This window comes from Nerophis lumbriciformis, linkage group LG01 (genome assembly GCF_033978685.3).
Source record: "Nerophis lumbriciformis linkage group LG01, RoL_Nlum_v2.1, whole genome shotgun sequence".
NCBI lineage: Eukaryota > Metazoa > Chordata > Actinopteri > Syngnathiformes > Syngnathidae > Nerophis > Nerophis lumbriciformis.
Window position 1 is genome coordinate 10,210,949 of NC_084548.2, and position 14,640 is coordinate 10,225,588.

The following is a 14,640-nucleotide window of genomic DNA, read 5'->3' on the forward strand; positions in this document are numbered from 1 at the left end:
TCGATAAGAAAAAAAAAGTTCGATAAGAAAAGAACCGATTCCATGCACTCAAATCCCTTTTTGAGGACCGGTTCCCGTTATCGAGGCCACTATAGTAAAGAAAACGAGTTGGTTCTTTATTCAAATTCCTGGGAACGAATCCCGTCCCACAAGAAATGCCCTGCTGGACATCACAGGAAATGACGTAGCTCAGTCATTAGACTGAGCTACGTCATTTCTCAGTCATTAGACTGAGCTACGTCATTTCCTGTGATGTCACACAAGCAGCAAAAATAATGGACCGGAAAAAATGCCTCAAGGCATGGCTATTCACCTATAGTGATCACATAGACAGTTTTTGTGTTACTGTATATATTAGTTTTTTTGAAAAATCCCACTTAATATACTTTGGGTAACAACAGTCAATATTTTTTTTTTTTTTTTAGGGGGGTTACAGTCAATATTTATTTATTTTATTTTTTTCTTATAAAATAAAAGTGAGCTTTTGTTAAACCAAATATTGTGTTTTTTTTCATATACAACAACCTGGATTCGATAAGAGAATCGATAAGGAATCGGTTCGATAAGAGGATTCGATGATGGGCTCGAACTCGATAATTTCTTATCAAACATCATCCCTATGCAGTAGCATGTCACACTTTTTCTTTTTCCATCCATCCATCTTCTTCCGCTTATCCGAGGTCGGGTCGCGGGGGCAGCAGCCTAAGCAGGGAAGTCCAGACTTCCCTCTCCCCAGCCTAGGGGTGTAACGGTACGTGTATTTGTATTGAACCGTTTCGGGAAGGGGGTTCCGGTTCGGTTCGGAGGTGTACCGAACAAGTTTCCACACGGACATATTAAGTAGCGTAACACAAGTTGTGTAAACAATGCACACCGAGGCACAACACACGGCATGCTAACAGTTAACAGGCTACGATAGACTGACCATACGTCCTCTTTTCACCGGACATGTCCTCTTTTGCGGAGCTGTCAGGGCGGAGTTTCTTAAATGCCTCTAATGTCCGGCATTTTGAGTTAGGGTTGCGTGTATCTTCAATGTACGTTCAGGGTTAAGAAGGGGTTAAAAACAAAACAAATTGTGCGCAGCAGCATTTGTGAGGGAGGGGCAGAGACAGAGAGAGAGAGAGAGTTATGATATACGCGCATGTGTCGCCAGTAGGGGTGTGGGAAAAAATTTATTCGAATTCCAATCGCGATACTCACGTTGTGCGATTCAGAATCGATTCTCATTTTTTTTTAAATCGTTTTTTTAATTTATTTAATTTTTTTTTTTAATTTTTAAATTTTATTTGTTTTATCAATCAATCCAACAAAACAATACACAGCAATACCATAACAATGCAATCCAATTCCAAAACCAAACCCGACCCACCAACACTCAGAACTGCAATAAACAGAGCAATTGAGAGGAGACACAAACACGACACAGAACAAACCAAAAGTAGTGAAACAAAAATGAATATTATCAACAACAGTATCAATATTAGTTACAATTTCAACATAGCAGTGATTAAAAATCCCTCATTGACATTATCATTAGACATTTATAAAAATAAAAATAAAAGAACAATAGTGTCACAGTGGCTTACACTTGCATCGCATCTCATAAATTTGACAACACACTGTGTCCAATATTTTCACAAAAATAAAATAAGCCATATTTTTGGTTCATTTAATAGTTAAAACAAATTTACATTATTGCAATCAGTTGATAAAACATTGTCTTTTACAATTATACAAGCTTTTTCCAAAAATGTACTACTCTGCTTGCATCTCAGCAGACTGGGGTAGATCCTGCTGAAATCCTATGTATTGAATGAATAGAGAATCCTTTTGAATCGGGGAAAAAAATCGTTTTTGAATCGAGAATCGTGTGGAATTGAAAAAATGTTTTGATTTTGAATCGAATCGTGGGACACCCAAAGATTCACAGCCCTAGTCGCCAGGCTCTGCTTTTTATCCATAGATTTATCAGATTACATTTTTTTCATGTATTGAAACGGATGGTTGTAGTGTGGAGGCAGGTAGCAAAAACGAAATTGAAGAAGAAACTGAAGCTATTGAGCCATATCGGTTTGAACCGTATGCAAGCGAAACCGACGAAAGCGACACGGGAGAAAGCGAGGACGAATTCGGCGATCGCCTTCCAACCAACGATCGGTATGTGTTTGTTTGGCATTAAAGGAAACTAACAACTATGAACTAGGTTTACAGCATATGAAATACATTTGGCAACAACATGCACTTTGAGAGTGCAGACAGCCCAATTTCCATCAATTAATATATTCTGTAGACATACCCTCATCCGCTCTCTTTTCCTGGGGGTCTGGTGGCAGATTTCTTTGACTTTATCGTTGGAAATGCATCTGCTTTGAGTGTCGCAGGATATCCACACATTCTTGCCATCTCTGTCGTAGCATAGCTTTCGTCGGTAAAGTGTGTGGAACAAACGTCCAATTTCTTGCCACTTTCGCATCTTTGGGCCACTGGTGCAACTTGAATCCGTTTCTGTTCGTGTTGTTACACCCTCCGACAACACACCGACGAGGCATGATGTCTCCAAGGTACGGAAAACAGTCGAAAAAACGGAAAATAACAGAGCTGATTTGACTCAGTGTTTGAGAAAATGGCGGATTGCTTCCCGATGTGACGCCACGTTGTGACGTCATCGCTCTGAGAGCGAATATTAGAAAGGCGTTTAATTCGCCAAAATTCACCCATTTAGAGTTCGAAAATCGCTTAAAAAAATATATGGTCTTTTTTCTGCAACATCAAGGTATATATTGACGCTTACATAGGTCTGGTGATAATGTTCCCCTTTAATGCAGCATGAACAAGAATGTTTTAATGTAGACACCTAGAATCATCATATTGCTGTGATTATATGCATCAAGTGTTCATTCAAGGCTAAGGCAAAATATCGAGATATATATTGTGTATCGTGACATGTCCTAAAAATATAGAGTTATTAAAAAAAGGCCATATCGCCCAGCCCTAAGTGTAGGTCTGACTTGGTAGGATATGTACAGCGAGCAGTGAACATAGTGAGCTCAGAAAGCATAAGAACAAGTATATACATTTGATTATTTACATTTGGTTATTTACAATCCGGGGAGGTGGGGTATGGTGGGGTGAGGGGGTTAGGCTAGGGTTGTAGTTGCCTGGAGGTGTTCTTTTAGTGCGGTTTTGAAGGAGGATAGAGATGCCCTTTCTTTTGCACCTGTTGGGAGTGCATTCCGTATTGATGTGGCATAGAAAGAGAATGAGTTAAGACCTTTGTTAGATCGGAATCTGGGTTTAACGTGGTTAGTGGAGCTCCCCCTGGTGTTGTGGTTATGGCGGTCATTTACGTTATGGAAGTAGTTTGACATGTACTTTGGTATCAAGGAGGTGTAACACATTTTATAGACTAGGCTCAGTGCAAGTTGTTTTACTCTGTCCTCCACCCTGAGCCAAGCTCCCTTATTGAGAAGTGGGTAAGAGTGAGGTGTGATCTGGGGTGGAGGTCTACCTATTTAGCCATTTTATTTATTGTTTTGGTTGTGTATATCTGAGGGTTCCCTACCCCCTCCTTAACAGAGAGAGAACCTATTGTATTGCTTTTGGTTGTGATTTTTATTCAAGGGCAACATTTTGCTTACAGTATATTTTATTTGTATTTGTTGCTTGTTTTATTCAACTCGGATATTTAAAAAATGACATTCCAATTACCATGTTGAAATAGACGAGAAATACAAGTTTAGCTATACTTGCATTATTATTATTATTATGTATTATCAATAAATCAGTGGTTAATTGGGTCTCAAAATAATGTTGACAATGATGTCGTTTATCGGCAGTAATTTATCATCCAGCAAAATTTATCGGCCAGGCCCAATCCTAATTGCTGGATCGGATCGGGACGATTTTGGCCTTTTTATTTAACCGATGGAAGATATTTGGATACGATGATGAAACTACTGTAGACTATCTTTACCACAGCTATGTCCCGGTGTCCACGTGGCTAAATATTGTACTCTTGTGAAAGATTCCTTTAGAAGGGATGCACGCTCAGGCATGCGCTTTGACATTTACATTTACGACTTTATTGTTACATACATGCACACATGCTGCGTGAGTTCCTGGAGGGTGCGTGTTTCGCCAGAACTCCAGCTAGAAATTGCGAGCGATAATCTGTCGCCTCAGCGTGGGCTAATGTCCCTCCACTGTGTGGAGCTGCTTCTAAATTACTAATCCTGGCCTCCATGGCGACTAGTATGATTATCACTGCAGCTTTTGAGGATGAGGAATGGATAAGCATGCTACACATCGTGCAGGGCAACAGAAGAAGCTGACCGCTAAAGCTTGAATGTAAAGTAAGGGCGATTAATCCAATAATTTATACTATTGATGCTTCGTATTGTATCAGTATATAGTCGATAATAAAGGGATTATCCATGCATCCATTTTCTACCGCTTATTCCCTTTTGGGGTCGCGGGGGGCGCTGGAGTCTATCTCAGCTACAATCGGGCGGAAGACGGGGTACACCCTGGACAAGTCGCCCCCTAATAAAGGGATTAGATTTACATATTTATTTTTATTATTACTGTTTTTTTCGTTATTGCTTACAAACTTAGGCAATACTTCCTGGAAACAGGAAGGCTTTGCGCTCAAAACCCAAATGATTTCAATGGCTGCCAATAGGGATGTCCGATAATGGCTTTTTGCCGATATTCCGATATTGTCCAACTCTTTAATTTTTAATATTACCGATATCAACCGATATATGGAGTCGTGGAATTAACACATTATTATGCCTAATTTGGACAACCAGGTATGGTGAAGATAAGGTACTTTTTTAAAATAATAATAAAATAAGATGAATAAATTAAAAACATTTTCTTGAATGAAAAAGAAAGTAAAACAATATAAAAACAGTTACATAGAAACTAGTAATTACTGAAAATTTGTAAAATGAACTGTTAAAGGTTAGTACTATTAGTGGACCAGCAGCACGCACAATCATGTGTGCTTACGGACTGTATCCCTTGCAGACTGTATTGATATATATTGATATATAATGTAGGAACCAGAATATTAATTACCAGAACCAGAATATTAATTACCGATACCGATATCAACCGATACCGATATATACAGTCGTGGCATTAACACATTATTATGCCTAATTTGGACAACCAGGTATGGTGAAGATAAGGTACTTTTTAAAACAAATAATAAAAAAATAATAAAATTAAATAAGATAAATAAATTAAAAACATTTTCTTGAATAAAAAAAAAAGTAAAACAATATAAAAACTTCACGGTGGAAGAGGGGTTAGTGCATCTGCCTCACAATACGAAGGTCCTGAGTAGTCTTGGGTTCAATCCCGGGCTTGGGATCTTTCTGTGTGGAGTTTGCATGTTCTCCCTGTGACTGCGTGGGTTCCCTCCGGGTACTCCGGCTTCCTCCCACCTCCAAAGACATGCACCTGGGGATAAGTTGATTGGCAACACTAAATTGGCCCTAGTGTGTGAATGTGAGTGTGAATGTTGTCTGTCTATCTGTGTTGGCCCTGCGATGAGGTGGCGACTTGACCAGGGTGTACCCCGCCTTCCGCCCGATTGTAGCTGAGATAGGCTCCAGCGCCCCCCCGCGACCCCAAAGGGAATAAGCGGTAGAAAATGGATGGATGGATGGAATATAAAAACAGTTACATAGAAACTAGTAATGAATGAAAATGAGTAAAATTAACTGTTAAAGGTTAGTACTATTAGTGGACCAGCAGCACGCACAATCATGTGTGCTTACGGACTGTATCCCTTGCAGAGTGTATTGATATATATTGATATATAATGTAGGAACCAGAATATTAATAACAGAAAGAAACAACCCTTTTGTGTGAATGAGTGTAAATGGGGGAGGAAGGTTTTTTGGGTTGGTGCACTCATTGTAAGTGTATCTTGTGTTTTTTATGTTGATTTAATAAAAAAAAACAAAAAAAAACGATACCAATAATTAAAAAAATGATGCCGATAATTTCCGATATTACATTTTAACGCATTTATCAGCCAATACTATCGGCAGGCCGATATTATCGGACATCTCTAATTGCCAGCCAAAACCAGTGAAGTTGGCACGTTGTGTAAATGGTAAATAAAAACAGAATACAATGATTTGCAAATCCTTTTCATCTTATCGTATTTTTCAGACTATAAGTCGCAGTTTTTTTTTAATAGGTTGGCCGGGGGGTGCGACTTATACTCAGGAGCGACTTATGTGTAAAATTATTAACACATTACCGTAAAATATCAAATAATATTATTTAGCTCATTCACGTAAGAGACTAGTCCAGGGGTCGGCAACCCAAAATGTTAAAAGAGCCATATTCGGACCATCCATCCATCCATTTTCTACCGCTTATTCCCTTTTGGGGTCGCGGGGGGCGCTGGAGCCTATCTCAGCTACAATTCGGACCAAAAATACAAAAACAAATCTGTCTGGAGCCGCAAAAAATTAAAAGCCATTTTACATACAGATAGTGTGTCATGAGATATAAATTGAATTAAGAGGACTTAAAGGAAACTAAATGAGCTCAAATATACCTACAAATGAGGCATTATGATGCAATATGTACATATAGCTAGCCTAAATAGCATGTTAGCATCGATTAGCTTGCAGTCATGCAGTGACCAAATATGCCCGATTAGCACTCCCCACAAGTCAATAACATCAACAAAACTCACCTTTGTGCATTCATGCACAACGTTAAAAGTTTGGTGGACAAAATGAGACAGAAAAAGAAGTGACATAAAACACGTCCTAGAAAGTTATACATGTAAACAAACTACGGTGAGTTCAAGGACCGCCAAAATTAGTAGGACAAAACGGCGCTCGCCAAATACTCAATCAGTGAAGCATGTTTAATATAAACAGTGGGATTTATAACAATTAGGGAGGTTTGTGTCATGTTTGGCCTCCGACAGAAACCATATTAAAACAAAAAATAAATTCTTTCCCCTCATCTTTTTCTATTTTTCATACATCTTTGGAAAAGCTCCAGGGAGCCACTAGGGCGGCGCTAAAGAGCCGCATGCGACTCTAGAGCCGCGGGTTGCCGACCCCTGGACTCGACGTATAAGATTTCATGGGATTTAGCGATTAGGAGTGACAGATTGTTTGGTAAATGTATAGCATGTTCTATATGTTATAGTTATTTGAATGACTCTTACCATAATATGTTACGTTAACATACCAGGCACGTTCTCAGTTGGTTATTTATGCCTCATATAACGTACACTTATTCAGCCTGTTGTTCACTATTCTTTATTTTAAATTGCCTTTCAAATGTCTATTCTTGGTGTTGGGTTTATCAAATAAATTTCCCCCAAAAATGCGACTTATATACGTTTTTTTTCTTCTTTATTATGCATTTTCGGCCGGTGCGACTTATACTCCGGAGCGACTTATACTCCGAAAAATACGGTATATTCAATTGAATAGACTGCAAAGACAAGATATTTAATGTTGGAACTGAGAAACATTTTTTTTTTTGCAAATAATCATTAACTTAGAATTTAATGGCAGCAACACATTGCAAAAAAGTTGGCACAGGGGCATTTTTACCACTGTGTTACATGGCCTTTCCTTTTAACAACACTCAGTAAACGTTTGGGAACTGAAGAGACACATTTTTGAAGTTTTTCAGGTGGAATTCTTTCCCATTCTTGCTTGATGTACAGCTTAAGTTGTTCAACAGTCCGGGGGTCTCCGTTGTGGTATTTTAGGCTTCATAATGCACCACACATTTTCAATGGGAGACAGTCTGGACTACAGGCAGGCCAGTCTAGTACCCGCACTCTTTTACTATGAAGCCATGCTGTTGTAACACGTGGCTTGGCATTGTCTTGCTGAAATAAGCAGAGGCGTCGATGATTCTCTGAACCTTTTGATGATATTACAGACCGTAGATGGTGAAATTCCTAAATTCCTTGCAATAGCTTGTTTAGAAATGTTGTTTTTAAACTGTTCGACAATTTGCCCACGCATTTGTTCACAAAGTGGTGACCCTCGCCCCATACTTGTTTGTGAATGACTGAGCATTTCATGGAAGCTGCTTTTTTACCCAAATCATGGCCCCCACCTGTTCCCAATTAGCCTGTTCACCTGTGGGATGTTCCAAATAAGTGTTTGATGAGCATTCCTCAACTTTCTCAGTCTTTTTTGCCACTTGTGCCAGCTTTTTTGAAACATGTTGCAGGCATGAAATTCCAAATGAGCTAATATTTGCAAAAAATAAAAGTTTTCCACTTCGAACGTTAAGTATCTTGTCTTTGCAGTCTATTCAATTGAATATAGGTTGATAAGGATTTGCAAATCATTTTATTCTGTTTTTTATTTACAATTTACACAAAGTGCCAACCAACTTCACTGGTTTTGTGTTTTGTAGTTTTTGCTTTTTATTAGTTGTTTACTTTATTCTGCTCAGAAAATTGTATCTAATATCAATACCACACATTTAATACATCAATGAACAACAATACCAGCTTTCGATCCTTCAAAATTGAATGAAATAAGCTTTATTAAATGTGTAATTGTGTTGACTTTAGTTATTTGTTAAAAAGCATTTTCAGGTCAATATTCTTTATTAACATTGTCAAAGTATTGGATCGAGATCGGAAGACATTTTTACTATACATAAAAAAAAGAAAAAAAAAGTATATATTTTTAAAACGGTTATGCAAATATACTGGACTTCAATGAACTAAAATGTGTTTATATCACACAGAAGTAGTGTTAAAAAATGGACTTGTTTAAAGCAGATGTTTCTTTATGTATGCCAGGTTTTTACAGCAGTTTTTGGGAACCTGACAATTATCGTACCGACGACCTCGACTGAATTTTTGTTTTATTGACACAAAAACGGTACATAAAAATCAGTGTTGCTGCCAAACATTTAATCATCCCAGGGCCTTTTAATAAAAAGCAAATATAAAATGGGAAATGTGTTTTTCCTCATGTTTTTCAATAAAAAATAAAAAAAACCCAGTGCCATTATGCAAACATAAAGACCTCAACACATGTCAAGCTGAAGTAGTTTTTGAATACAACATTGATCATTGATAACATATTTTCTCGGCTTCCTTTCACACAATCTAAAAAAAAACAAGACACAACACTTACACTGCCTTTCTGTTTTGTGTCAAATCTCTCGTCCTCACGTGAAATTGACGAATTGCAGAACTTTTACCACATTGAACTTATTTATTGATATTCCAGCATTAACGTTCATTACAGGGAATGATTTTGGGGCTCTTGCATACTCACAGGAGACCCCGGAGAATGGACCAGATGTGACTTACCAGCTGCGGGTGACGTTCTTTGATAGAAACTGTCAGTACTTCTTCGGGAGAACATGGAAGAGTGCGCCGCAGAAGATGAAAAACCACAAGATGTCCCTTAATGAGGTAAGATTTATTAACATTTATTTTTAGACGTAGATGACGCACACACACACACGCGCACACAGAACAAATGGATAGGGTAGGATAGGACTTTATTGTCATTGCACAAGTACAACGAAACTTTGTTTTCAGCACAAACCTGTTCAACAAACAGTGTACAAGGTTACAGAACAGGAACGCTGATGGGTCGCCAAAGGCGCCCCGTAAAAAAGATAAGAAAAAGGTAAAACGCTGGGGAAGAAGATGAGTAAAAAAATACAATCTAGACTGGGCTCCTAAGGGGGCCTAGTCTGGAGTGGGAAAAAACCTCTATGCAATGCACACATAAACACGTTACCTTTAATCACGACAACTCGCAACAGAGGGGCGGGGAGTTGGGGCCCTGGAGGTCGACTGCTGCTATGAAGCGCTGACAGCCGTCCATCACCCCGAGGCAAAACAAGCGGTGGTGAAGGCGTGGGGTGCGGGAGGGGGTGTGTGTGTGTGTGTATGTGCCCATTGTCTTGGGTGTGATGATGTAATGTTCATAGACTGACTGAACCATACTTGCCAACCTTGAGACCTCCGATTTCGGGAGGTGGGGGGGTTGTGGTCAGGGGCGTGGTTGGGGCGGGGGTGTGGTTGGGGGTGTGGTTAAGAGGGGAGGAGTATATTTACAGCTAGAATTCACCAAGTCAAGTATTTCATATATATATATATATATATATATATATATATATATATATATATATATATATATATATATATATATATATATATAAAGTCAAGTATTTCATATATATATATATATATATATATATATATATATATATATATATATATATATATATATATATATGAAATACTTGACGTTCAGTGAATTCTAGCTATGTATATATATATATATAATCAAATAAATATATATGTATATATATATATATATATATATATATATTTATTTGATTATATATATATATATTTATATATATTTATTTATATATATATATGTATATATATATATAAATAAGAGAAATACTTGAATATCAGTGTTCATTTATTTACACATATACACGCACACATAACACTCATCTACTTATTGTTAAGTTAATGGTTGAATTGTCCATCCTTGTTCTACACTGATGTTACATATTCAAAGACCTCAATGTTAAAACTCTCCCTTCCTTGCATAACTCAGGGTAAGGCAAACATTCCAATGCTTCAGTAGCTCCAACTAAGATGAGCTTCTTACTCGGTCAACACATTTATTAGCATCTCTTTATACATTATTAATCAGCTTCCCCCCTTTTGAATAACTATATTTAGTTCACAGTATGCTCACTCTCTCCGACCACACTTGGTGAAGCATTTGGAGTCCATGTGTAGTAGTCGCCATTCATTTGTTAGGCGCCATCCATATTGAATATTTTTGGCTGATGTATTGCAATTCATCAACCCTTTTCAACTTGAACATCTCTAATTACTATCCATTTAACGAGACACGCAGCACATGTTTTGCCCAATTAGTCGGTGGATTCATGAATTCATAGAACATTACTACAGTGGCTGGGGTCATTTATTTATTAAAACATGTTACAGTAAGTTGTAAGGGGTATTTAGGCTGTCGGTGGGACACAATCTACTTTTTGTAGGGGACAATACTATAGAAATGGAACTTTAGTATACAAACCCCGTTTCCATATGAGTTGGGAAATTGTGTTAGATGTAAATATAAACGGAATACAATGATTTGCAAATCATTTTCAACCCATATTCAGTTGAATATGCAACAAAGACAACATATTTGATGTTCAAACTGATAAACATTTTTTTTTTTTTTTGCAAATAATCATTAACTTTAGAATTTGATGCCAGCAACACGTACCAAAGAAGTTGGGAAAGGTGTCAATAAATACTGATAAAGTTGAGGAATGCTCATCAAACACTTATTTGGAACATCCCACAGGTGAACAGGCAAATTGGGAACAGGTGGGTGCCATGATTGGGTATAAAAGTAGATTCCATGAAATGCTCAGTCATTCACAAACAAGGATGGGGCGAGGGTCACCACTTTGTCAACAAATGCGTGAGCAAATTGTTGAACAGTTTAAGAAAAACCTTTCTCAACCAGCTATTGCAAGAAATTTAGGGATTTCACCATCTACGGTCCGTAATATCATCAAAGGGTTCAGAGAATCTGGAGAAATTACTGCATGTAAGCAGCTAAGCCCGTGACCTTCGATCCTTCAGGCTGTACTGCATCAACAAGTGACATCAGTGTGTAAAGGATATCACCACATGGGCTCAGGAACACTTCAGAAACCCACTGTCAGTAACTACAGTTGGTCGCTACATCTGTAAGTGCAAGTTAAAATTCTCCTATGCAAGGCGAAAACCGTTTATCAGCAACACCCAGAAACGCCGCCGGCTTCGCTGGGCCTGAGCTCATCTAAGATGGACTGATACAAAGTGGAAAAGTGTTCTGTGGTCTGACGAGTCCACATTTCAAATTGCTTTTGGAAACTGGACGTCGTGTCCTCCGGACCAAAGAGGAACAGAACCATCCGGATTGTTATAGGCGCAAAGTTGAAAAGCCAGCATCTGTGATGGTATGGGGGTGTATTAGTGCCCAAGACATGGGTAACTTACACATCTGTGAAGGCGCCATTAATGCTGAAAGGTACATACAGGTTTTGGAGCAACATATGTTGCCATCCAAGCAACAATACCATGGACGCCCCTGCTTATTTCAGCAAGACAATGCCAAGCCACGTGTTACATCTACATGGCTTCATAGTAAAAGAGTGCGGGTACTAGACTGGCCTGCCTGTAGTCGAGACCTGTCTCCCATTGAAAATGTGTGGCGCATTATGATGCCTAAAATACCACAACGGAGACCCCCGGACTGTTGAACAACTTAAGCTGTACATCAAGCAAGAATGGGAAAGAATTCCACCTGAGAAGCTTAAAAAATGTGTCTCCTCTGTTCCCAAACGTTTACTGAATCTTGTTAAAACTATGAAAAAAAACTGCGACTTATAGTCCGAAAAATACGGTAACATGCCTTTTAAAAAGAAAAACAAACATTTGATTAGAAACATTGAATGAAAAACAATACAATAAAATGTACAACTAACAACTACAGTAGTTTTATGAAGTAATGTAATAATAATGTACAGGATTTACCTTGGAGAGTGGACTACGACAGTATTCTTCTTCTACTAGTTCTCCGTCAAACACACCATCAGCAGCTTCTACATATTTTTAATGCATAAATGTCCGCTGTTTAGATAGTATTCAACACTATTAGCTGACGTTAGACTCTGCTTCAGTGTGGTGCAGACTGGCAGTGATACGCTCGTACAGTTTCACTACATCGACGACACAATCGGTCATGTTTTTGATGATTTCTTTCTTTAATTCATTGAACTTAAACATCTCTCTGTTTGAAAGTCGGGAGCCCACTCTTATTTGTTTTATAAAAGGAGCATTGCCGAGTTCCTGTCTACTTTGTGTTACCTTCAAGAGAGTCACTATAAAACAATAATAAAGTTAAGTTGGTTGTTAAATGTCACACACATCACAAAATTCTCTCAGGCTTTTTGTTTATCCACCATAGTCTTCATCACGTGTATATAAAACCCTCAGAATCGTATTATTCATCCAGCGTAATCATTATGGAAACCATTTCCTATCCTGTTGGGATGATAAAGGCGGGGGTTCCTTTTTGTTGTGTTGCTTATTTTTGGATTCGGTCCCATGCACTGACATCCCTGCTGGTCTTTCTGAGTGGCAAATGGCGGTTTGATATCCAAATAATATGAAAAGGGAGCTGTAAAAATGGCAGTTAGCTGTGATGGATTGGTTCTAATATTGTGTGAAAAGCCAAGATGTGTGCAGTCATTACAGGAAGGAAAGACAGACAATCAATCTCATCCCACCCCCCAGAAAGAGACAAGGTGTCCTGACAATGAGGATTGCTATTGTAGCTTTGTTGTTTTTGTTCTGTCGAGCCTTGATTTATTAAGCTTTTACTTTGGGGAAAAACAAGAGATCAGTTAGTGGTGTTGAGTGGGAGTTAAAAGGGAATTTAGCAATTGAATTTGACCATATAACAGCATGCTGTTATCATTGTTGTGTTGGGTTTTTGTGATGGGTTCCCACAAGACTGTAATAAGTATTTGATTGTGTTGAAGAAATGAGCAGCAGAGGGCAATGTTGTTCCTCAAATGGTACGAAATGGATCTGTGGAGAGCAGATGAGGCACAAAAAGGAATCTTTCTATACTATATCTCACTGTGATCGCCTCATTTAACTGCCTTCGCATGGAGGAGCCACTGGTCTCTTCTCTGACAAGCTGCATTAGTAAGATGACAGCCCGGCTTTGCAGAAAAGGCCAAGTTTGGTTCCTCTTGTTTTTATGTTGGTCACTAATCACTGCTTTGGCAGGAAATACACAGAGAGTGCCATGAACATATGTCTCTTTTCTTAAACTTTTGTCAGCCAGATCTTTCATCTTGGCCAAGTGTGCTCCAACATGGTAGCCAAAACAAATGTCCAAAAGTTTGATTGAATGTGTAGTTCTTTCGTTGTGATCTGTGCCATAACACACTGTCGTATCTTGAAGGCTCTGATTGGTACCAGGGACATTTATTTACCTCAATGGCAAATAGGACAGGGCTTTAATTCGAATTAAGAGAATAATTGTAAAAAAGATGCTATTTTCCATGTATATATTCACATATACCTGTATGTGTGTGTGTATATATGTATATGTATATATATATATATATATATATATAATATATATATATATATATATCAGTGACGTGCAGTCCCTAGAGACAGGTGAGGCGGGGCCTCACCTGCCATCATGGAAAGAAAAAAAATGTAAAAAGAAAAATGTTTTATTAAATTGTTATATGTATCCAGTGATTATACTATAAAGTTATTTTCCATTCAACTTCACCAGTTTTAGATTATTTTTATTTAAAATCGCTGAATTTTCACATTTGCCGTTCAAATACTGAGAAGAGACGGTGCGGTGAACAGCAGCCAGTTGAGGCACGTCACTGCGTTGTGCCTCAACATGAATTACGGACTCGGCTAACTGTTGGCCTGCTGTGCAGTGAGACCGTATTGCTATATGAACTATATTATACATTTCCATAGTTTAGTTAGCTGAGGTATATAATGTACAGTGTATTTTGTCAACAACT

General features: G+C 38.2%; 1 protein-coding gene across 2 annotated transcripts in view; it reads left to right on the forward strand.

The window, feature by feature from the left end:
* Nucleotides 1-14,640, forward strand: part of nphp4 (nephronophthisis 4) — a 462,240-nt gene that overhangs the window by 1,293 nt on the left and 446,307 nt on the right. For both annotated transcript variants that reach the window (XM_061974673.1, XM_061974681.1), the window contains exon 2: nt 9,311-9,448. In XM_061974673.1, the coding sequence (XP_061830657.1) occupies nt 9,311-9,448 (138 nt within the window). The remainder of the gene's footprint in view (nt 1-9,310; nt 9,449-14,640) is intronic.